Source organism: Euleptes europaea, chromosome 2, assembly GCF_029931775.1.
Source record: "Euleptes europaea isolate rEulEur1 chromosome 2, rEulEur1.hap1, whole genome shotgun sequence".
NCBI lineage: Eukaryota > Metazoa > Chordata > Lepidosauria > Squamata > Sphaerodactylidae > Euleptes > Euleptes europaea.
In genome coordinates, this window is record NC_079313.1 from 73839008 (window position 1) to 73863214 (window position 24207).

The 24207-nt window shown below is 40.6% G+C and overlaps 1 protein-coding gene across 1 annotated transcript in view; it reads left to right on the forward strand.

Annotated features, from left to right (window-relative positions):
• The first annotated feature begins 274 nt into the window (after nucleotides 1-274).
• TRABD2B (TraB domain containing 2B) overlaps nucleotides 275-24207 on the forward strand; it is a 369519-nt gene continuing 345586 nt past the window's right edge. The window contains exons 1-2 of the mRNA XM_056844781.1: nucleotides 275-424; nucleotides 1034-1183. Coding sequence (XP_056700759.1) covers nucleotides 275-424; nucleotides 1034-1183 — 300 coding nt within the window. The remainder of the gene's footprint in view (nucleotides 425-1033; nucleotides 1184-24207) is intronic.

A 24207-nucleotide genomic window follows, 5' to 3' on the forward strand; every position in this document is an offset into this window, starting at 1 on the left:
CACAGAGGGCTATGTTAGATGTTCAGCCATTTTATTTTTTAGAATGGAAAGGGTACTGAAAAGGCCTCCACCCTTTTTCATTCCTGCTTAATATCATTATTTTCCTTCTCTGCTGCTGTTCCAACTCCACTTTTTGAATTTTTGGGTCTTCCTGGGAATTGTTACATGACAATCTCTGACAATCATAGCAACATTGTTGAGGGCAAAAACAGCCAGTTGGGAGTCAAGGCAATACTTCCTGGATCACCGTTGCCCTCACTGTAAGTGAATGAACATGGAACCCCTTTTAGAACAACCCAAAGTAATCACTGGAATGGAGGCACTCTCAAAGCTAATTAACATTTTTACAAAAAAGATGCCTGCTAATTTAGGCTTAACCTTTGATGGACTGCTGAATGGGCATATCAATAAGGATCCACTGAAGGTAAGGTAAAATTTGTACACATGAAGCTGCCTTACACTAAGTCATCCCATTGCTCTAAACATCGTCAGTATTCTCTGCTCTGGCTGTCCGCAGATTTCCAGGGTCTCAGGGTAGAGGTTTTTCTCATCATGAACTATTTGATTTGTCCCTATTATGGAAAATGGAGGACCCTTACTTTACCTCTAGAAATGAGCATAAGTTCCCTATCTCATTTTGTTTACACGTTTGTTAATGCTGCTAGTTCCTTGGTTTTTTGCTGTTAGTTTTGTAGATACATTTTATCATGTATGATGTTTTATGGTCTTCAGGTACATTTTATATGGTGTTTAGATATACAATATACATATAATTTATACATATAATGTATATACTAATCTACCAATACACAAATACCATTGACTAATACATGTATTTTATGGAACCAGAAACATGATGCCGGGAAGAAGAAGAAAAGAAGAAGAAAAGAACTACACATTCAGTCCATTCAAGGAACAAGCAAGATATAAATGAGGATTTGGGTTCAAAAATAGTAGGGATCAGAAATTCAAAATCATCTTTATTTTTATCGGTAGATCTGTTTCCTGTTGAGCATCTTGCCCCTTTACATAGTGGAAACATTTACAAGAATACTCCAGCTCTTTCAAAGACAACCTCTGCTGGTCTGATATCCTTTCTTTAACTAGCTTCACCTTAGACCTATTGGATATGCCTGTACCAAGTGCAAAGCCTGCAGGTGTGGATCCTATTCATTGCTGGAATGTAAGATTAGCCAGTCTCTGGCATGCATCAAAGGGCCTGAATAAAGAGATACATTCATGGATATGTTTTCAAACTCAAGAGATCAACAGACAAAAAAGGCATTAGGCAGAAGTAACGTTTATGCAAGAATTCTTCTGGTAGTCTACAGACTTTTCCTGCCATAAGTGACGTCTCCATTCTGTGGCATAATTGCCTATGGAGCAAACCATGTATAAATGTGTTCAGGATTGTATGTCTCTAAAGCAGGGTCAATGCTACACACACTCTGTGTGAGGTTAACTGTGGGGAAAGAATCCATTTCATTGAAAGAAACAGGAGGGGTGGGCTGCAAGTACATCTTTTTTATGTAGAAGAAAGTTACAGCCCATTCCTGGGAGGGGGGGCAAACTGCAGCGGATGGGACAGCGCAGCTGAGAAGCCTCCTCAGAGACTTCCCAGCCGCCGCAGGGGGGAAAAGCCTTTCTTCCAAAATAAAAATAGGAAAAAGTTTTTTTTCCCCATAGAGGAAATCAGGCCTGTGTTACCTTAAAATGTGATGCAGGACCGCTGGCATCCCAGGAGGTGTTCTTGGGGTGAAAGGGGTTGGAAGCCACCTAAAGGCAGCTCCGCCCCTCAAAATACCTCCCAGGACACTGGTGTGGGGACTTGTGCTGGGAGAACACCGGCAGGAGCACAAGGACCACGCTGCTGCCGCAGTCCAAGGAAGCCAGTGTTAAGTGGCCCCACGCCAGCATCCATGCCAGTGTAAAGGTCATGCCATCTCCTAAGGTGATTTGGCCCCCAACCTAAGGAATGGCCTGTTAGATTCCTGAAAATAGAAACCTAAATCATTTTCTGTATGACGAAATCCCAGATCTTACCAAAGCCCACAGATTTAGCCCTGTGGAAAGCTGCACCAAGGATAATGTCACTTGAATTAGCAAATCCTTGGTTACTCTGTCTGTAGAAGAGCATGAAACTATCATCTCCAGCATTTGCACATCTTCAGCTCTGCAATGTGCATCTCAGTCAGAAATACAGACTATGGTACTGTGATCATGTGATCATGTGTTGTTCTTCTCTGTTCCTTTGTTTCATGGCAGTGCTGATGTCAAAATGGCAAGACATAAAAGAAGAGCCCAGGAAAATTTAGATAGTCTAGTGGAATATATTCAATAAGTTGTGCATTTATTTATAAGACTTTTACCCTGCCTTTCTGCTTAAAATGTTCTCAAGGCAGATTAGTTAATATTATAATTACGGATGTAAAATTTCTAGAAATTTGAATCCACGGGAAGGGGGGGTTGAACACCTTTTTTGGGGGGGAAATGAAAACGCAGAGATGTGAAATACATAGAATACTTACTTTATTCTCAACAGTAAACTTATTTTATTGTGTTAGTGACATAAATGCATCATTTATAACTTAATTTGCTTATAAAATTGTACTATTTGGCATATTTATGAGATTGAAAGCTATAAATACCTTAGTTTTCTACAACCAAAATGGCAAATACACCCAAGATTAAAGAGAGAAAGTTGCACACTTTTGCCTTCCAGCACATGTAGAGGAAACATAAAAGCTGAAAGTAAAAAAACAAACACAGAGTTTGTAATCGAGGAAAGAATGCATTATGTGGACAGAAACAATCTCACAGTGATCACAGGCCTAGTAGTGTATGTGGATACTGAGTGAAACTTTAAAACATGAAAATACTTACATTACTCAATAATGGATTATCATTCCACACGTTAGAATATTAATCGTGAACATAGTTACATATTAACAATGAACATATATTTTCAAGTATGTTGTATATGCTCATGGTATACACAAGAATTATCATTGTTTAATGCTGTACACTGTCAGATAATTTTGTAATCTTCATTCTACACATTTTGAGTGAGTAAACCCTTATATTGAAAAGCATTTCACTCATTCCAACTGAGGAAATGTTTTCCAAATTTTACAACTTCTGTGCTGGTGAAATGCGGGGGCGGGGGAGTCCTGGGGGAAAATATATTTTTCTGAATTTTTCTCTTTCTTTCTTTCTTTCTTTCTTTCTTTCTTTCTTTCTTTCTTTCTTTCTTTCTTTCTTTCTTTCTTTCTTTCTTTCTTTCCTTCCTTCCTTCCTTCCATCCATCCATCCATCCATCCATCCATCCATCCATCCATCCATCCATCCTGGGTAGGGTTGCTAGCTCCAGGTTGGGAAAAGCTGGAGATTTTAGGGGTGGAGCCTGAGGAAAGCAGGGTTTGGAGAGGGGAGTAACATCAGTGCCATAGAGTTCAAAGGCCAAAGCGGTCCTTTTCTCCAGGGGAACTGATCTCTATCACCTGGATATGAGTTGTAAAGCAGGAGATCTCCAGCCACCACCTGGAGTTTAGCACAGCAATAACTGTACAGAGCGAACACACAAGTAACGTGTTTAAACATATATTCAACCAAGGTTCAGTGATACATATAAAACACACATACAACTATGTACACAGATATACAATGTTTTTTCTAATGCAGTCTTTGTGCAAAAAATATTTCTATAGTAGCAGAAGTTGTAGAAAATATCTTTAGAAGGTCCACAAGGTACTTTTAAATATTCCTCCAAAGATTAGAATATTAAAAAGTACCTTTTGAACCTTCTAAAGATATTTTCTACAACTTCTGCTACTATAGAAATATTTTTTTTGCACAAAGACTGCATTAGAAAAAACATTGTATATCTGTGTACATAGTTGTATGTGTGTTTTATATATATCACTGCACCTTGGTTGAATATATGTTTAAACACGTTACTTGTGTGTTCGCTCTGTACAGTTATTGCTGTGCTGATTTCCAAACCGTGTGGTAATAGCACAGGAGTGCTCTTTTTTGTGGTTTACCACCTGGAGTTTGGCAACCCTAGTCCTGGGCCATGCAACAATATAAAACAGCAACCAGAAGATATTAGCAGCCTAAAACAATCCTAGGCAATCCTAGGCAATCCTGGGCAGAGTTATACCCTTCTTAATATGGAATCTAAATATGGAATCTCAAGATAGCACACATTTTTGAGAGTACCAGGACATGATTTTAAATATCTTAATATTTGCCAAGAAATAAATTCTACCTCTTTAGGTGGTGATTGACATAGGGACAAGCAATCTTCTTATCATTTCTGGAAGTCTTCAAACCTCACACACTGCTTTCATTTTGATTCCTATGATATGCAAAAAAAGTAGACATCCATGATAGTCCATTAGAAAAGCTCCAAAAGTAAAAGTTATATATAAGGTAGAGCTTGCTACATCCAATCCAAGTTTCTTGCAATATCTGTGTTTTTCTGCAGGTAAATTAACATAAACAAGTTACTACTACAGCAAGCATGTATCTCCTGCCTCTAATACACACACACACACAGGCTTCTTTCCACCAGATACTAAGGCAGAACTCTGGGTGATTTTAATAGTATTTAATTTGTAGGTGCTCAGAGTTCAGAGGTTTTACAATCAAGGTTATTTCAAAATTCCCTGTGGAAAAACTATTTAGACTTGCTCTCTGATACTTTGCCAAGCTTTGTGAAATCATAGGAACAAACAGATTTGTCACTGTGAGCAAGAATGAATAATATACATCTGCTGTTCCAATCTGGCCACGGAATGAATCAGCTTCATAAAATATCTGTAAATAACTTATTTACTATCCATTGAATAACCGGCTGATTGGAAAATGAGAAATCAAATTCTGGGAAAAGTGTTGAGTAGGATGCAAATGAAGCGGGCAGGAAAATAAAGGGAGCCTCCTTCAGGGAGTTCTAACCAGAAACTTTAACCTCAACTCCAAGATACTTTCCTTCGGAATTACAAAAGCCTTTGAAATAAGAGCAGGAGGTTAGCAAGTTGTGGGCAAAGTAATGAAACCATGAAATGAGTTACTTCCACTGTGAACTGGTCAGAGAGGACAATGCAGTGCAAGACTCCTTTATGGTGGATACAACTTTCACACAAACTGTTTGATATGTTACATGATAAATAAGAGCATTCAAAAGGGGGGCAGGAAGTAAAGGAAGCAAACATTTGAAAAGCAGAAACTCATCAAGGTGAAGAGTGGCAACAAAGAGGACAGAAGGTTTGGCAGAAATGGATTAAGCATATCTGGGCCTTTGCCCTAAGCATATTGCAAGCCCATACACAAATGTCAGGCAATCAGGATGGCTGAAAATTAAGTACTATTATTTATTTAATTAGGAGATGTATATGCCACATCTCCAGAATCCTCCTCCAGAATATTTAAATTAGGGATTATTCCATTTTTGCCAGTAAGCAGGGATACTTGTTTTGAATCACACTTTATTTATAAATCACAAACAGAGCCGTCAAGCAATCAAAACATTTTTAACATTTGAAAATGCTCAGCACATGTGTTTTCTCACACTCCTTCCCCTGTCCCCAACCCTATTTGTAAAGTTTGTGCTTAAAAACTCTCTAAAGTAAAAGTAGGTACTTAAATCCTTCTTGGATTGTAAGAGATTGTTTGATTGTTTTTATGTTAGCTTTTATGTTGGATTGTTTTTATGTTAGCCTCATCCATTTTGGCAAGATTACTACTGTGCCATCCTATTTCCTTCTATGTCCATTGGCGTCAATAATTCTGCTTAGGATTGCAGTCAATATTTATTGTGACTCATTTATCACAAATATATCAATTTTCCTTGGTTGTTTCAGTACTTCTGGAGTGGGGGTGGGGAAATCTTCATGGGCTCTCCCTCAAATGTTTGAAATGTTTCCTTTCCCCCTTCTGTCCAGCTCCTTTACTGTTCATTTGTATCAGTTATTTTTGCACTCCTCCTTGAGAACTGTAGTTCTATCCCATTAGTTCTGAGCTTGCACCAGCATAATAACATGCCATTAACCGACGAATGCTACCAACTGCACAGGTGCAACAACAACCCATATATGCAAACTTAGCTCATTTTCAATAATGCATAGCTAGCCTGTGATGATGATGATGATCCAAGGGCACACATGTTCTGAGAAAGCCAGTGATTGTGAGAACATGTCCATAACAATCACCCAGCCAGCTGCCATACAATAAATATGGCCCTCTGCGTTTTCAATCACGAGAAAATGTTGAGGTGATCAAATAAAGTATTTGGCAGTAGAACATAGGCATTGTGACCTAAGAAAATCTGAATGTTGATCATGTTTCCCTCCAAAATACAGCATTCCTACAAGTAGAAAAGAATAGGAGTCCAGTAGCACCTTAAAGGCTAACAAAATTTCTGGCAGGGTATGAGCTTTCATGAGCCACCCACAGCTCACTTCTTCAGACACCCTGAAAGCTTCAGAAAGCTCATACCCTGCCAGAAATTTTGCTAGTCTGGACTCCTACTCTTTTCTACTGCAGTGCTAGTGTCAGGCTAACACAGCTACCCATCGTGAGCATTCCTACAAGGAAGATGTTTGATAATGGGACTTAGCTTACTTACAATGCACATTTTTTCCCTAATATTGACCACCCCATACAATGATTTGTTCATAATTTAAGATGAACAGTATTTCAAATAGTTTTTCATCTGCACAGCTGGTGGCTTGTTTGGAGTATAGTCAAGATCAATCATGGGAAGGTCATTTTTTTAATTTGCTGTCAAGTCACAGTTGACTTATGGAGACTTCGTGGGGTTTTCAAGGCAAGAGATGTTTGGAGGTGGTTTGCCATTGCCTGCCTCTCTGTCATGACCCTGGTACTTTATGGATTCATGTCTCCCATCCAAATACTAGCCAGGATCAGGGCTGAAAGTGTGTGACTGGTCCAAGGTCACCCAGCAAGCTTCAATGGCATGAGTGAGGATCTGGAGCTGTCTAACACCTTAACCACTACACCATGCTGGCTCTCATACATAATTACAAATGAGCTATAGCTCAGAGACATGTATTGCTTTTGTTCCTGCCTATAGAATTTATCATGTCACAGCTAGTTTGGAATATACTGGATGACATTACAATTTCAAGGCAGGAATCTGAGAACATGTGAAGTATGTGCAATAGAATGTAGAACACGTGATTTACATGAATACATTTGGGGATCAGGCCACTGCTAGTCTGAGTAGACAATATTGACCTTGATGGACCAATGGTCTGATTCAGTACAAGGCAGCCTCATGTGGTCATGCATTCTTCTAAACAAGTCCATGGTTGGGGAAGTTGGCAGAGGCTTTGCATTAGGCACAGCAAACACAGAACTGGAACTCTGGCTGCTGCTTCTCTTCTGCAAAGTAACCATATGATGGGGGGTACGCTTAAACACCTCTTGGCCTGTGCATGCCATGCCCACCCCTTGAAGTTCACATGGCAAACACATTCTTGGAAATCCTGGAAGGTGGAGGTTACAGGAGAAAGCAATGGGAAAGGAAGTGCTAAACAGGCATTTTCCACCAGCTTCTTCTCCCCTGCAAACCCTGCTGTGCCAAAGATCAAAAGGCACTTGCATACCCTCAGCAGCATAACATTTTTAGACTACCAACAAGAGATCCCAGTCATCATTAGTAATGCTATTTCACTGGTTGTTTAAATCCCTGAAACTGCAGCTATTACTTGTTAGAAATAGAAAATGCCTACTCTGAGCATTAGCATAACCAGTGCCAACTGGAACCATCAGTACTATTTTGCATTATTTTCTTTACCCTGGCCCCAAGACTTCAAGGACCCACAAAAAGTTATCTCTCAAGTAGTGTGCATAACAATGTGACACACTCTGAATGCAAACCCTGCCGGAGGTTGCAATGAACTCTATAAATCCACAGATCTTTCTTGGAGTGACGCGATTCAAGAATAATTTCATTCAGGTCACTATACCCTGTAAAGTGAGATGAAAATGAGTCCCTAGTGTGTGACAGGCAAATCTGCTTTCTTGAATGATTCTCCTGATAATTAATTATAAAAAAATTCTTCCATATCTTCTATGTCGATACTATAGCTGGGTGTTGGATAGATTTTGCAGGAGGTTCACCAAAACAATGCTATTTGGTGTTGCCTCTCTTGTGAGAAATAGGATGTTGCTGTAAACAGTGGCAAGGGAATGCCACTATGGCTTAGGAGGATCATTTGGTTGGGAATTCAACTAGCTCACAGGTGAGGAAATTTTGGCATACTGGAGTTGGCATACATTGTGCTCAGCCATTCATTCACATGCACCAAGTTCCGGGTCATTTAAAGTGGAATCAGATTAAGAGGATAATATGCAATATGAAAATCCTTTAGACATGCCTCCGGGGCTCCTTTCCTTAAAGTCTTCAGCATCGAAACACTCCAGCTGATGTTTGTTTTGACAGCTGTTTGGGGCAGCAGAACATGTGTAAGCCATGTGAAGCAAGTGACCCACTAGCAGATGAAAGGAAAATGGTGAATATTTCTAGCTGTGCGTGTCTCAAATTCCACTCTAACTAACCGGATGGGGTGCCAAAGCCAAAAGACTCACTTCTTGGAAGTGATTTAGAAAATGAAATCTACCCTCTTCTACCTTAGGAGGGCTGTTCTAAATCTTTTTTAAATAAAAAGGAACCTAGTTTTTTTCCTTTTCCAAATGTCTATTCCATCCCACTCACACTTCTGAATGGGCAACACTAGAAATATATTTGGCTCTTCCACAATACTGTAGCAAATTCTCAGAAGAAAAATGTAATGTCAGCAAGTGCTTGCTTTCTTAAAGGCCCTTTTTCTTTTCAGATCAGTTTCAGAAATGGTTATGATTTAAAGAAAAAAAATGTTTTTTTCCGATTAGCTCACAATAATAAAATGTTGTTTCCTTACCTCTCCTGTTAAAAAAATAAAAAGTATTTAAAATGAATGTTACATTGCTGTTAAAATGAGTGTTAAGTTGCACTTTGAACTTATATGGAGCCATTTACTTAGTATTATTTTATGCAAAAAATCCCTGAATTCCAGTTGTTCAAACAGCGTGGGAGTTTGGGAGGAACTGCACTTGGAGAAAGACCAAGATTACTAAGTGTACTTTATGAGTCAGTGGGGATTTGAAGTCCTACAGGTAGGGTTGGCAGGTTCCTCTTCGCAACTGGCAGGAGATTTTGGGGGCAGAGCATGAAGAGGGTGGGGTTTGGGGAGGGGAGGAACTTCAATACCATAGAGTTCAATTGCCAAAGTGGCCATTTTCTCCAGGTGATCTGATCTCTATCGGCTGGAGATCAGTTGAATTAGCAGGAGATCTCCTGCTACTACCTGGCAGTTGGCAACCCTACCTACAGGAGATCAGAAGTCCAAGTCTGGCAATCTAAGCACTACAGTATAATAGTTTTATACTAACTTTAGATCAGATAAATCTTTGGATAGTCCACATGAGAATGTATATGGTGTTGGAAAGTGTCATCAAGTTGCAGCTAACCTTTGGTGACCCCATAGGGTTTTCAAGGCATGAGATGGTTTGCCATTGCCTAGCTGCACATAGCAACCCTGGTCTTCCTTGGTGTTCTCTCATTTAAGTACTAACCAGGGCCAACCCTGCTTAGCTTCTGAGATCTGATGAGATTGCATTTGCCTGCACCATCCAGGTCAGGGTAAGAATGTATATAGTTATGACCAAATGTGTACTGTTAATCATTATATATAATTGTACTTCAGACGATTTGTGCCAATCATGAAAGCAGCAAAACCAAGCTATACATAGAAGGAGTTTCACTTGGGAGACTTTCCAGGTATGCCAACAATATGACTTGATAAATTAACCAAAAGAAAAAGATATACAGCTGCAACAGCAACAACAAAAGGAAGAGCAGAATGTGAACAGCGAATGATTATGGAAAAGAAAACACAGATGAAGAAAGGAAAATAGGTCTGTTCAAGCTTTGACTGCTTACTGAATCCTGGAAGGGTGATTTGGATGTGTGGAGGATGGAATTACCAAATTGTCTTCTTGAAAGTGCAGCTTCCCACTGGGACTTCACAGAAGATAGTTTCAGATGGGTAGCCATGTTGGTTTGCAGTAGAAGAGCAAGATTTGAGTCCAAATGCACCTTGAGTCCAAATGCACCTTGCAAGTCAAAACTCCCTTTGTCAAATGTGACGAAAGGGAACTTTGACTCTCAAGCATATACTCTGGAAATCTTTTTGGTCATTAAGGTGCTACTGGACTCAAATCCTGCAAATCCCCAGATTCACTCAGTCTTGGTCTAGTTACTCCCTCTCAGTCCAAACAAACAAACAAACAAACAACAAACAAACACTTTATTACCGCCTTGCCAGAAAAATACATATGGTTAGTTCAATGGGCAAATATACTCCTGTACATACTATATGCTGGTACAACATAATCCTTCATTCTGGGAACTCAGTCCTAAATAGTCTGAATACATAATTACATGACCGATGGATGCCCTTTTGAGGTTAATCCTTACACTCTTTAGGAATACCCTTAGATTGACGAATTTTTATTGCTACAGCAGAGAACCTGGCAGTGGATGTAACCTGCTTATTTTCCCCCAATAACAACATCTGCAATAAATCTGCTTGTGGTATCCCTGTGACACCTTTTATTAGGGGAAAAATGAGCTGGACATGAGCCTCATTATACCAGGGACAACCAAATAAAACATGTGCCACTGATTCCAGCTCCGCTGACCCACAGGGGCAGAGTCTCTCTGATACTGGTATCTTCTTAAAACGGCCCTCTTAGTCCAACCTACTTCAAAGAGTTGCTGTGAGGGTAAAATGGAGGTGGGGGGAATAATGTATCCCACTCTGAGCTCTTTGGAGAAAGTCATCTCAAATGTAATTAATACTTTAGTTCATAACTAGGCTGCCTTTCCCAGACTGAAATCATTGTCAGAACGAAAAGAAAATTTATAATTAATAAATTAACTAAAGCAATATGTTTTGACATGAATTATGAGCCTAATTTGAGACATCACTGAAGGAAATTTCATTTCATTCATGCACACCCTAAACTATCTTTGACTAGCTGCTATTCTCTCAAACACATCTTGTCAGCTGCCAATACAGGTAATAATACTAATTTTTGAAGTTTACTGATATAGAGAGCAATACTAAGCAGATCTGTTTGGAAGTAAGTCCCATGTTATTCAATAGGCCTTACTCACAGGGAAGTGTCCTTAGGATTATGGCCATAATGTATTTGGAATGATTGAAACCGTTAACATCCTAAGCAGAGTTATACCTTTCTTTTAATTTCCTTTGCTCCTATTTTTACCAAACTACGAGGCTTCATACATTAGCCACACGCAGAAGCCATATAACACCTAGACTTGATTTGCTAAAGTAACAGAGTGTTTCATTAGCTTGTTCCCCCCTGCGCGCGCGCGCGCACACACACACACACACACACACACACACACACACACAACTAGATGCAAAAACAATGGGTATCTCTGACATTTTCATTTCAACTAACATTTTGTATTCACTGGAAATTTCTGTGGCATTTTCCCCCTGGATTGATTGCATTATTAGGTCATAGGTATAACACTTCATTTTTCTCTACATGAACAGGCTTCAAGGGGAAAGGGCTATTGGAACTGTTAAACAGTGGGATTAACAGGACCTGTATTATGACCTTGTGTGATTAGCTTCATCTTCAAGGGTTTCCAGAGTTGAGTTCAATTCCATACTGTCTTGATTTATCTGCTATTTTTGTAAACAAATGGTCTGGTATATAATTGATCATAATTCTATATGATTATCAAAGTATATATGCAAGGAGATAACTACCAATGAAGTCCTTATGAGCATATTTCTTCCATTCCCCATTGTCTTTATTGTTCGAAACTGTAACTACAAACTGAAGTGCAGTGCAATGTCTGGAACTGTAAAAAATATAGATAATAAAAGTATACATTTGTAAAGATTAGTTTTACATCAGTAAAGTAGATTATATATTATAGATTAGATCCTAATACTCTGTCCTGCTAGTGGTGAAACCTTCTGTCAGTACAAGAACACTTGCTGTAGTATAAGATGCGTGTTCTGACTGCATAAGAGGAAGACTCCATTGCCAGTATAACGTAGTCATAGGATTCAATCCTATATATATATATTATGCATATACATAACATACATTGTATGTGTAAATAACATGGTATAAATCACATATTAAAGCTGCATAATGTGCATCTGGAAAATCAGAAAGTAAGAAGCAAGCCTCTGAGGAACACCAGGGTTAATTTAGAACAGAATTTACATACCATAATCACAATTAAACTAAGTGGTACTGAGACATTGGGGCATATTGTTACCTTGTCATGACTGTCACATCTCTGAGCCCTCGTCCAGATGGAGTAGTCAAATATGAGATCACCTTGTGAGCACACTGAGGAAAAGGAGTTTCAGAAAAATAAGAAAAGGACACTTACAATGCACTCCTGGCGGGGGGACTCCTTGGGAGGCAGTGTGACCCCTACACCGGCATCTGTGCCACTTGTGCCGTGCAAAGTGGCATGGATGCCAGCATAGGGCCACTTAGCCCAGCCCCCTGGACTGGGGTGGCAGCGCAGCCCTCAGATGCTGGCGCAGCCTTCCGCCGGCGTTCTCCCAGCGCAAGTCCCCCTGCCAGTGGGGGGAAGGCATTCCGGGGGGCAGAGCTGCTGTTAGGCAGCTTCCTAACCCCTTTTGTGCTGGGAACACCCCCTAACACAACAGCATTGCTGTACCACTTTTTTTGGTGGCACAGTATCGCTGTTTTCAGTGGGGCTTCCCCCCCCCCCATTTTTGGCTTTTCACCCATTTTTACTTGTTTTTTTGTCCTGTGGTGGCCGCGAAACCTCTGTGGAGGTGCCACAGCACCACCAAAGCCATGTTGTCCCCAGCCACTCTGGCTTTCAAGAATGGGCTCTCAGTTGTTTTGAAAGCATACACATGATAACTCAGCTGGCCAGAAAACTAGCACTTTAATTTTTCCTGCAATAAAACCAAAATGCTCTTAGATTACGAATTACTTCAAAAAATACTTTTTCTTTGTTGTGCACATTCAGTGCATTTCCATACATAATAAACATTAAGAGAATGGGAAACTATGATATGTCTATTCTTAGTGCATCTATGAAAAGTAGGCACTGCATAATTTTTCTAGAAGGATTCCAGAACCACAACAGGGTGTATATTATCCACATTATTGGCCTAATATTTCAAGCTGATTTTCTGCTTATAGTTCATGTCAGCACCTGAACTGCTATATTCAAACTCTTGAAAATGTCTTCAAGAGATAAAACACTCACACAGATGCACATGTGTGTTTGCGTATTATAATCCTTCTAAAGTCAACTCTTCTCCTGTAATGTGGATATATTTATAGCACACTGATGGGTTTCAACTGTTTTGTTTAATTCGACTGGGTTGTTAGCAAGACACTAACACAGAGGATAGACTGGACTCTTCCTAAGAGGAATTTGTGTATCTTTGGAGAATTCATTTACCAACTCATCAAGCAACTGGCCATTTAGATCCTTGGAAATATTTATCTCTAGTGTACATTAAGGAGAGAGATTGCTACCCATCTCTGCATCCTTGGCAATTGTCCAAAGAAAGACAGATGTTATGCTATTCCAGAGTCGTCAATAATATCTTTTCTTTGCATGTGAAGGAATATTTTCATCCAACAATCTGCAGGCTGCCAACATGTGTGTATTCTTACTGATAAAAAATAGATACAGATCTTGATTTATTTCTCAAGCAAGTTCTGGGGAGTATATAACTTTGAAAGTAAACTGGGCCCATTCATAGTCATGATTGGTATTTTCATCCATTTCACTACTTTGATTCAATGGTTTAGTATCAGATTTAAATCTAAAAGAGCTTAATTCAGATTGTTGGTGTCCAGTTAGGAGTGCCAGCCTTCAGGTGGGACCTGGAGATCCCCCAGAATTACAGCTCATCTCCATACTGCAGAGACCAGTTCCCTGGGAGAAAATGGATGCTTTGGAGGGTGGACTGAATGGCATTGTACCCCACTGAGGACTGTGCCCTGGCCAGGATCCATCCCAAAATCTTCAGAAGTTACCCACCTGGATGTGGCAACCCTACCCCCTCATCCCCCTCTGGTGGCCAGGGGGACCAGGTAACCCTGTGTCCAGTTAAGTAATTAGGTGGTCTATGTTCTGTGTTAACTTCTGAAAAACTATGTTCTGTGTTATCTTCTGAAAAACACAGAACTATAGTTTTAGGTAGATATTGTTATATCATCCCTGTGATTTATCCCCCACCCCACCCCAAACTGCATCTGCCCTGTTGGAATGAAAATGTTGTTGGCACTTGGAATAGCTGGTAGGAGGGCCCCATAGTGCTCTGCTGAAGCCTAGTCTCTTGTCCACGAGAGCGCACAAGAATGATGATCAAAAGCTCACAGCATGTGATTCTGGGATTCTCTGTAGAATTTTATCCCTGCAATTTGTACATTACAAAGCAACCAGGGAGAACTAATATGGACAGAGGCCACATTACTAATCAAGAGTTGGTTAACTTTTCTCCCATGTGACATTTGCCTCATCCAAAGTAGCTAGTCGGGGCAAAAGTGGGCACTGGTAAAGTAAACATCTTTTAAAGTGATGGTTAGATAGTCAAATAACTCATAGTCAGGTACACATAGTCAGGTGCGCAACAAACAGTTCCTTCAAACTGGCAGGAGCCAGGTTGCAATTCCGAGGTCTGACATTCAACATTCATGTGCACAACTTACTTATACATTTGCGAATATATGCAGGAACAGATACCATTCATACAACTCTGCATACCTTCCATCACTCTTCACACAGATTAATATATTATAGTTCTCTGCAATTATCCCCAGATTTTCCCATTTGCTTCCAAGTTCTGGGATGAATGGGAAAATGATGCATCAGAAGGTTAAAAAATGTACATCTCCAAAACTGTGGTCTTATGCCAGTCAAGCCTTATTTTCTCCTGCAGCTTATGTGACTTCAATATATTTGCTGATGCTTTGGCCAGTTTCACATGAACTTCATTGCATGAAGCAATTGATATCCCCTCGCAGCCAAATTTCCCAATTCTCTCTCCCTCCGGAGTGAACTCCCGCCACAACAAACATTTCAGTAACGACACAGCAACTCTCTAGACTACATAGTGATGTAAACGGTAATAAAAAGCATGCATCAGTATGCAGAACATCCTCTGGAGACTTGTGAGAAACTTTCCCTTCATTATTTTTAATCAAAAGTTCTCCATTTGCAGCTTAAGGTCACCCCAGATCTTCAAATGCCATAGGGGAAATTTCCAGACATTTGTCAGTTAACTGGGCTAAAGAAGTCAACACAGCACACTGTGGCTATGAATACCAACTTTTGATGTGTCAAAACTCTTCACATGGGAACGGATTAGGGGCTTCACAGGAAAAACTGGTTGGCTGGAAAGTTTTAAGATTTAGAACGATAAGTTATTTATCCTTGTGTTCCCTTAATTCCTCTCCTGGGTTGATGACAGAAGGTGTCAGTGACCTACAAATATCTTGTAAAATAAAATAAAATAATCTGTGGGGAGTATAATGGAAAAGACTTAATAACTGGAGGTCTGCTGGTAAGTTGCAAATGAAATTTGGCAGAATAAGAGAACTCACAAAAGTGCCAAGTTTAAAGGTCCATTTACTTTGGAATCTCTTTCTTGCTAAGTAGACTTTCCTGGAGTTAGTAGTTTTAAAGGGATATTGTCAAAATAATAATTATACCTCAGGTTTTGAAAAGTTCCCAAAGTACTTAAGCATCACATTCCCACTGAAAGTACATGAAATGCCAAGGCTGGTTGTTTAAAAAAGTGCCTTTGTCATTACTAAGACATTAGCAAGACATAAAGAACGAATGATGCTGCCATTCTGTTTCTCAACAGAAGTGCACTTAGTACTTAAAGCCTTCAAAATCCTTGGGAGGGAAGTGGCTGTTTTCAGACCAATTGCACTTGATAGTCCTTGCTTGTTTCTGTGCAATCCTATTGAGTTCAAATGGCCCAAAAACAGTTAGGCAGGGAAAATGTCTGTTAAAAACTGGATCAGACTTTGTCTAGTTCACATAAACAGGAGATGGCTGCCAGATTACAAGTGGTGGATGGGGCTGCATGACTTCAGAATACAGGCGTCCGATGAGTAAAGTCACGATGCTACAGAATCTTAAAAAACCTTTGCTTATCAGGGAGAAAGTGAAAACATTTCCCCAATATAGAGTTTTCTATGTTGAGAAACAGCTACATTCGAGTCCTGTAGCACCTTAGAGACAGACAAGATTTTTGTGATAGCCAAAGCTCCCTTTGTCAGTTTGTACCCCCAAAATCTTGTTGATCTCAAAGGTGCTACTGGACTGTTCTGCTGCACTCTAACAACAGCTACCCTCTGAAACTATGTTAAGAACTATTTTATGTAAAAGATCATTGCTGAATAATTTGTCTACTGCAGGATAAAATTACACACATAAAGGACAGAGCTAGATACAAGTCCACTAGCACATTGGAGACCAACAACATTTTTGAGAGTCAAAGTTCCCTTCATCAGGTAAACAACAGTTTGACCTCTTCAGTTGCTGTTTGTGTGAATTTAGGAATATTACCAAAGTTCACAACAATTCTGATTTGATTTAAAAGTTCAAGTTTCTTTCATGGTTCCTCCACCCCGAACAAAGTTGTGACCATCCTTTTCCAGAACCACATTAATGAAATTTGATAGAAATAAACATGTTTGGGGGTATATTGTCTATAAGTGTCAAATAAATGGCATAAAATAAAAAAATGAAAAATTTGCCAAAGACTATAGGCAGAGTGAAAATTGTCTTTTCAGCCATGCATCAAAACAGGCTTTTCAACTATGCACCAAAATTAAAACAGTACGTATTTGTACATTCTTATGTGAACTAAGCCTCCCAGTCTTTCAAATTCAGCATTACACCAATGGAAATTCAGAATGTATAGATAAACGTTTTGTTGCAAGAGGTTCAGTAATCTCATTAGCTACTGCTATTGAACCAGATAACTTGTTATCTGAAGTGCAATCCTCAGCAAAGTTACAGCCTTCTAAATTCATTGACTGCTTGCATTGATAATCACTTCAGAACGTCATATTCTGCTGAGCAGAATTTCCAGCTACATCAGGCATAAGCAATCCCCTGTGCATGTGCACCATGTTTCTTGGCAACCAGGGCCAGCTCTCTGCCCAAGCAACCAAGACTATAACTGGGGTTATGATGGATCTCCTTTTGTTTTAATGTTTTTCCCTCACCAACCACTACTATTGCTCTTGAGTCTTATGACTAGGGTTGTGCAAAAAGCAAAACAACAACAGTAAATTTTGAGTTTACTGGGCCCAGTATTTTTTGTAAACCGCAAATAAGCCAAATACCCATACCAGTAAAGGGGTATTTTGGCTTTATTTCCAGGTTTACTGGAAAAAATTGGGTCCATTATAGTCTATAGGGATTTTTTTCGAAGCTCCTGTGGGGGCATTTTTGGAGATAGAATTCCCAAATTTCCAGCGTAGTTTCAAGGGACTCTCCTTGCATGAATCCTGAAGTCTGGTGAAAATTAGGTCATGGGGTCCAATTTAATGGAGTCTGGAAGGGGTTGCCCCCTCCTCCATAGAGAAGCATTGTAAACTTTACCATACTTCTCTATGGAGGAGGGCAACCCTTTCCAGACCCCATAAAATTGGACCCCCTGTCCCAAATTTTACCAAACTTCGGGGTTCATGCAAGGAGAGTTCCTTGAAGCTACGCTGTGAATTTGGTGACTCTACTTTGAAAAATCCCCCCCCCCCGGGAGAATTTTAAAAAGTCTTACTTTTCACAGACTTCGTTTTCACAGTCTGTAATGGCCGCTTCCTCTCCAAAGAGTCGAGGGAAATTTCAGTTTCTCGTGAATGCTTGCAAATTTAGGAACTTTACCTCCAAAAATGCCTCCCCCAAATCTCATTAAAACAATTCCCATAGGGAAAAGCCTAGGGAAAGCTGAATACCTATTTGGCTGATTTGGTGATTGGCTATCCTGTTCAGCTTTATTCCCAGGTTTTGGTATTCAGTAAAACTGAAACCCGAATATTGCCAAAAAGGCTAATTTCAGGTTTATTTTCAGTTCGGGTTTATCGATATGCACAACCTTACTTATGACTTGTCTCTTGTTTTTCTGTCCTACACTTAAGATGGTTGAGAGATCCACCAAAGAAAGCTCTTTCTTTATAAAAGTCATAAATATATGGCACAAGAGAGACTTATTGAAATAAAAACTCAGAATGGTTTTATTTGTCTCCTTTGGGAGAAATGGAAAAGTCAGGTTAGCAAGGAGGCTTCAGAAAATAAAGTTGGCTGGTGACAAAACAACAGGAACTACCGTGTTTCCCCGAAAATAAGACATACCCATAAAATAAGCCGTAGAAGCATTTCTAAGCATTTGCTTAATATAAGCCATACCCCGAAAATAAGGCACCCCGGGGCTGGTGTGGAGAAGACCAGGAGGAGCCCAGCTGAGCAGATGCAGTCTCCCGCAGCTGCTTCAAAGGCCCGGCAACCAGCGCGCCCGGGGCTGGGGTGGAAAAGACCAGGAGGAGCCCAGCTCAGCAGAGGCGGTCTCCCGCAGCTGCTTCAAAGGCTCTGGAACCAGCGCGCCCGGGCCTCTGGGGGCGGGGAAGACAGGAGGAGCCCAGCTGAGCAGATGCAGTCTCCCGCGGCCACTTCAAAGGCCCGGCAACCAGCGCGCCTGGGCCTCTGGGGGCGGGACCGGAAGGGGGTGGTAAGGGGAGAACGGGAGCCGAGAGGAAGGACAGTTCTGATTCCCTCGGAATAAGACATCCCCTGAAAATAAGCCATAGTGTGTCTTCTTGAGGAAAAATAAATATAAGACAGTGTCTTATTTTCGGGGAAACACGGTAGGAAACATAGGATATTTACACATTTAATAATCAGGATGGATTTCACTGACATGTATTGATTCTTTTGATATATACTGAGATAGATTTTACTTGGCAGTCACTGCTTAGTTGAATAAACTTAACCTTCTTGAAAAAAAATAGTTTAGTTGGAAGAGTTAGGAACAAACACACAGTCCCCCTGTTTTCTTCCTTAAAACTGGTTAGGGATCACTCTATTTACTTAGAAGCTATTTCCCTTAGAACAGGTTAGTTATCACTACCTTGAGTTATTTCCCTTCCAGTCACACACACAGGATCCTTCTTGATCCTAAACAAATGTGTTCCTCTCACTCCTGCTGCCAGCCTCAACTGTCAGCTTCAACCAAAAGTTCTCAACTGACAGTTTCTTTTACAGTCTCTCTCAGCTGCCACTTGTAGAATTCTCAAGGGTTTTGTTCTTTTCGAACCTCCTGCCACTCAAAGTTCTATGACCAGGACAACTCATCCTTACGCAGCTGTTCCTCACAGGGCTTCATTCTAACCCATCCTTCCACTATGGATCCACCCACTGGCAGAACTTTTGGAGTCAGCAGTGTAACAGAAGGTAATCGATGTGGCTTATTCCCATCATTATCTCGCAGAGATGCACATCCACCAGCTGATTCCAAGGTGAATCTCTGAGATAATAACAGTACCACTGGGCTTGGCTTGCCCCAAGTGTTTCTGGCCAAGTATCCTCCTCAATATCCTCCTCCATTTTTTTTTACTGCAATATCAATTAATATCAGTTAGATGCTTTTCCCCTCAACTGGGGCCAAAAAGGTTTCCCACCCTTGAACTACATCATCACTCAGAAAACTAGGGCTGGTGATGCCTGAAGTTCATATAGTTTAGCTCCAAAACAACTTAGAAATAGAACTTAAATATCTGATTGTTAACATAAATATCTTGGATTGCTGTGAATTAAGAACTTTAGAAAAAATGATAGTAAATAAAGAGAAACTATATCAATGACACCAAGCTTTTCAGTTTGTTGGGCAACCTCCAAGAATCTTTGAATTATGTCATGCTAGGGCTGAGAATATAACTCCATATGTCCTTGATATGCATTAAAGAAGGACTTAGATGTTTCCCTGCAAGTTTCTTTTTGGTCCCATTTTGAATAGCATTTCTCTCTGGAGAGCATCAGTTGTCAGCATTAATGGTTTAAACAGCATTGATGGATTCTATTTATGTTAGGAGAGGATTCAGGTGGTTCAGGCTAATGTAAACTTTTCATGGATAGTCAACAGTCAGAGAGTTTTTTTAACACGTGTTTAGCCAGTCCTGATTCAAGAATCACCAGATTAATCATTTTGATCACTAGCTAAGGATGGCTATCACTGTGGACTCATGTAATCTGTATGAACCATGTACACAGTAGGCCTGTTCTCAGGCAAAAGAATACATAAAAATATATTCTCATTATAGATCATTAAAATGCTATAACATTATAACAATTTGGTAATTCTTGATTTTTTAAAAAAGTCCTCCAGTAGTGGGGAGATGGTGGTCCTGCTAAGGCAAGGGAAGTACCGGGCAAACTGCTCTGTTGTCATAGAAAATGTCTCTACATTCACAACAGCAATGAGAGTTTACACAGAGAATCATGTCAATGTGGAAAAAGCCTGGGTCTAAAAGCGCATTCTCAGAACACTTTTGAAATTCTGAGTCAGTTTTAGTTTTGACTTCCAGTGGCAGCTGACCATCCCGAGTGGGCACATAAATGCTGGCATCATGTGCAGAATGCAAGTATGCAGAAAGTTGGCCTATGTGTCATTCTACAACATCAACTGATTGGTTAAACACATGGCAGTCCTGACAAGGCAGAAATCATACTGGTGGGCAGAAGGTCTGACCCAGGATTTAGGGTGGCACTTATTCTGCTTGGTATTGCACTCCTTGTGAAGGAACAGGCATGGAGTCAGGAGGTGCTCTTGGAGCCAGGCCTACTATTAGATAAGGAAGTGGCAGCAGTGGCCACAAATGCCTTTACCAGCTTCAACTATTTAGTCAGTGGCAGCCTTTCCTGGGCAGAAAAGATCTTTGAATTTGCACCGAACTGCACGGACCTGAAGCGGGGGAGTTCGGACTTCAGCATATCCCGAATCCAGACGGGCCGAATTTGGCCGAATCCAAACTATACCGATTTTTTTTTCCAACAGCCCTAATGGCTTTCAAAGGTTATTTTAGGCCTGGTAGGCCTTGTGAGGGTGGAAAGGCTGGATATAAATTTTGTAAATAAAACACCAATTTGTTAAAATCAAAAGATCGACTGTTTTGCCTCTGTAGCCCAATGAGATGGCCTTGGGAAAGGGCCCTAAATCCGACCAAGGCCAAACACTTTGCCCACTCATTTGTGACTCAAAAGTGAGTTTATTTTGCTCAGACAAGAAACTCAAGAGATACACTCTCCACCTGCTCTCTTTCCAGAGGGTAAGAGATATTTTAGGCTGTGTTGCTGCCAAGGAAAAATCTTCATTATGTAGTTGACAATTTATTTTCTTACTCTCCGCACAGCTGCTCCTTGCTGCCCAGTGTATAGTGATTTGGTTGTGCTGCTGTGATATCTGTTTAGCGGACACAGGGAAACACTTTGCTCCTATCCATTAAAACAAATCTTCAGTTTACAGAAGGTGTTTCAACAACTTTATCGGACAAGTGCTGACATAGTCCCTTTGTTTCATAGAGTCCAATACTGATACTCGAACCATGTACATTTTTCTTTTAATAGACCCGTTGAAATCAATGTGACTTCTTAAAAGGTAAGATGCTTGCTACTGTAATTGACCAGAATAATGAGAAGTAAGTTACCAAAACTGGCTAAGGGCATGCATCGTCAGACTATTTAAGGTGGCATTCAAGAAAGAAAATCTGAATAGTTTCCAGGTTATATGTCAAATTATTTTACATTTGTTTTGCCTTTTCTACTGATTTGTAAAGGAGTTTTGAATAAGAACATTCATTTCAAGAGACAGAATTCTTGTGTGTTTGGTCAAAAATCTGTCCCTTATCCCCCAATTTTTGGGGAAAGCCTAGTCTCAAACCAGGATAGGTTACAATTTAACGGTCCTGATGCAAGAGGAGAAAGGCAAACAAATTCCATCCCCCACTTGCCTGGTCCTTCGTTCCATTGTTTGCATAGCCATTAGTAATCGTTATTTGAATAGCTAACCTGCGGCTGTGATTCTTCATGCTTCCTTGAGTAGATGCTTCAAGGCAGGGACGGAGCAAATTAAAAAAAGATCATGCTAAAGGGGCTCTTAAGAAATGCGAAGCAGAATGCGCTGGCTTCACAATGACTTCTGGAATGACAGTTCAGCATGAAGAACTCAAAAAAATATGCAGGGCACTTCAGCCTGGAACACGTTGCATAATTGGCCTTTATGTAATCTGATAAATAAAATAACATTTTTTTCTTTTATAACTCTTTTGAGATAGTGCACATGGAGTGTGTGTGTGTGTGTGAAACAGTTGCAAGAGTGTATCAAGGCCCTACTGGCCCTCACCTATGCTGACATCTGAACACATCACACTCCCAAGATCTTGGGACAGTTTTTGTTCTATGATAATTGGCATTATGTGAACAATTCTAAACTTTCAGGCTCTCACTGGGTGAGCCAATCTCTATAAACTCTCTTTTATCTGAGCTTCCAATGCGACTATTACCAGTAGTTTAAACTGGCAAGCCAGTGTCCCTACATCGTAGAATATAGATCCCAAAGATGAAAGAAGAAAGGGCCTTAACTCAGCCTTTTCTTATTTAAACAGAAACACACATGAATACCTGAAGCTGCCTTACATACTGAGTATGACCTTTGGTATATCAAAGTCAGCGTTGTCTGCTATAATCAACAGCAGCTTTCCAGCCTCTCAGGAGGAGGTCTTTCACATCACCTACTACCTGATCCTTTTAACTTGAAATGCTAGGGATTGTACTAAGGTCCTTCTGCATGGAAAGCATGCTCTGCCACAGAGCCATGGCCCCTCCCCCCATCCTAATCTCTTGCCTTGCTTCTGATTACAAATTTAGAGTTAAAAAATTCTATTGCTAAGAGAGGACAGCACAAAAAGAGGAAGACCCAACAAGAGATGGATTGACTCAATAAAGGAAGCCACAGCCTTCAATTTACAAGATCTGAGCAGGGCTGTCAAAGATAGGACATTTTGAAGGACTTTCATTCATAGGGTCGCCATGAGACGGAAGCGACTTGACGGCACTTAACACACACAAGAGAGAACCTCAGGTGCATGTCAAGAAATGCAAGTCATGGCATATCAGAAACTGAAAGCTCAGGAACACATTGCCTCCTGGGAGACTGCCTTGAGCTGGTTAGAACAAGTGTTAACCATAGCTGATGAAATAAGGTGAAATAGGAGCAATGACTAAGCAATGACTCAGCTGTAAGCTGATTGGTTCCTGATGCCTGTGAAATGTATAAATGTCTACTACCCTGTGACTTGGGTGTGGGCAGATTTGGTGGAAGTCGAGCGTGTAAGAGATTGCTGTAAATAATCTGTGCACTGTAAATAAACAAACACTAGCTTTTTGTAGCTTGGCGTTTCTGGATTGTATCCTGAGGACTCTAATCTAATCCGCTAGCTCCTTGCGACAGTGCAGCCAGAGACAGGATAAGAAATAGAGCCTGGTGGACTCCAGCAACTGAGGAGCTAACCTAAACGTATTCTGTTTGTTCCTGTGACTACTACTGCCCGATATGATGGTTCTAATGCACACAGAAGGGATTGTGGTGGCAAACATAAGGACAGTCCCCATAGCTGTTGCTGCCACCATCATTCCCGTGTCTTCATTCACTGTGGCCTTTCATTCATGGCTGTTTCCCTCGTGGCCACCCCCACCCCCCCAACGACTTTAGGCCTTTGTTTTGATTATGCGTGGCATTTCCAACTGTCAGAGGTCGTCTCTCTCTCCCCCTGCATTTCCCCATGTTTTGCCCACGTTTTCAAATCTGAGATAAAACAAGTCCCTGAAAACGTGCGCAAAATGCAGGGAAATGCAGGGGGAGAGTGAGGTGACCTCTGATGGTCGGAAACAAAGACCTGAAGTCATCAGAGGGGTGACCATGAGGGAAACAGCCATGCCGCACTTCAAGAGGGAAGGGAGGTTATGAAAGAAACACTGCACATGCACCCCTCAGTCTCTCATGTATGTGAAAG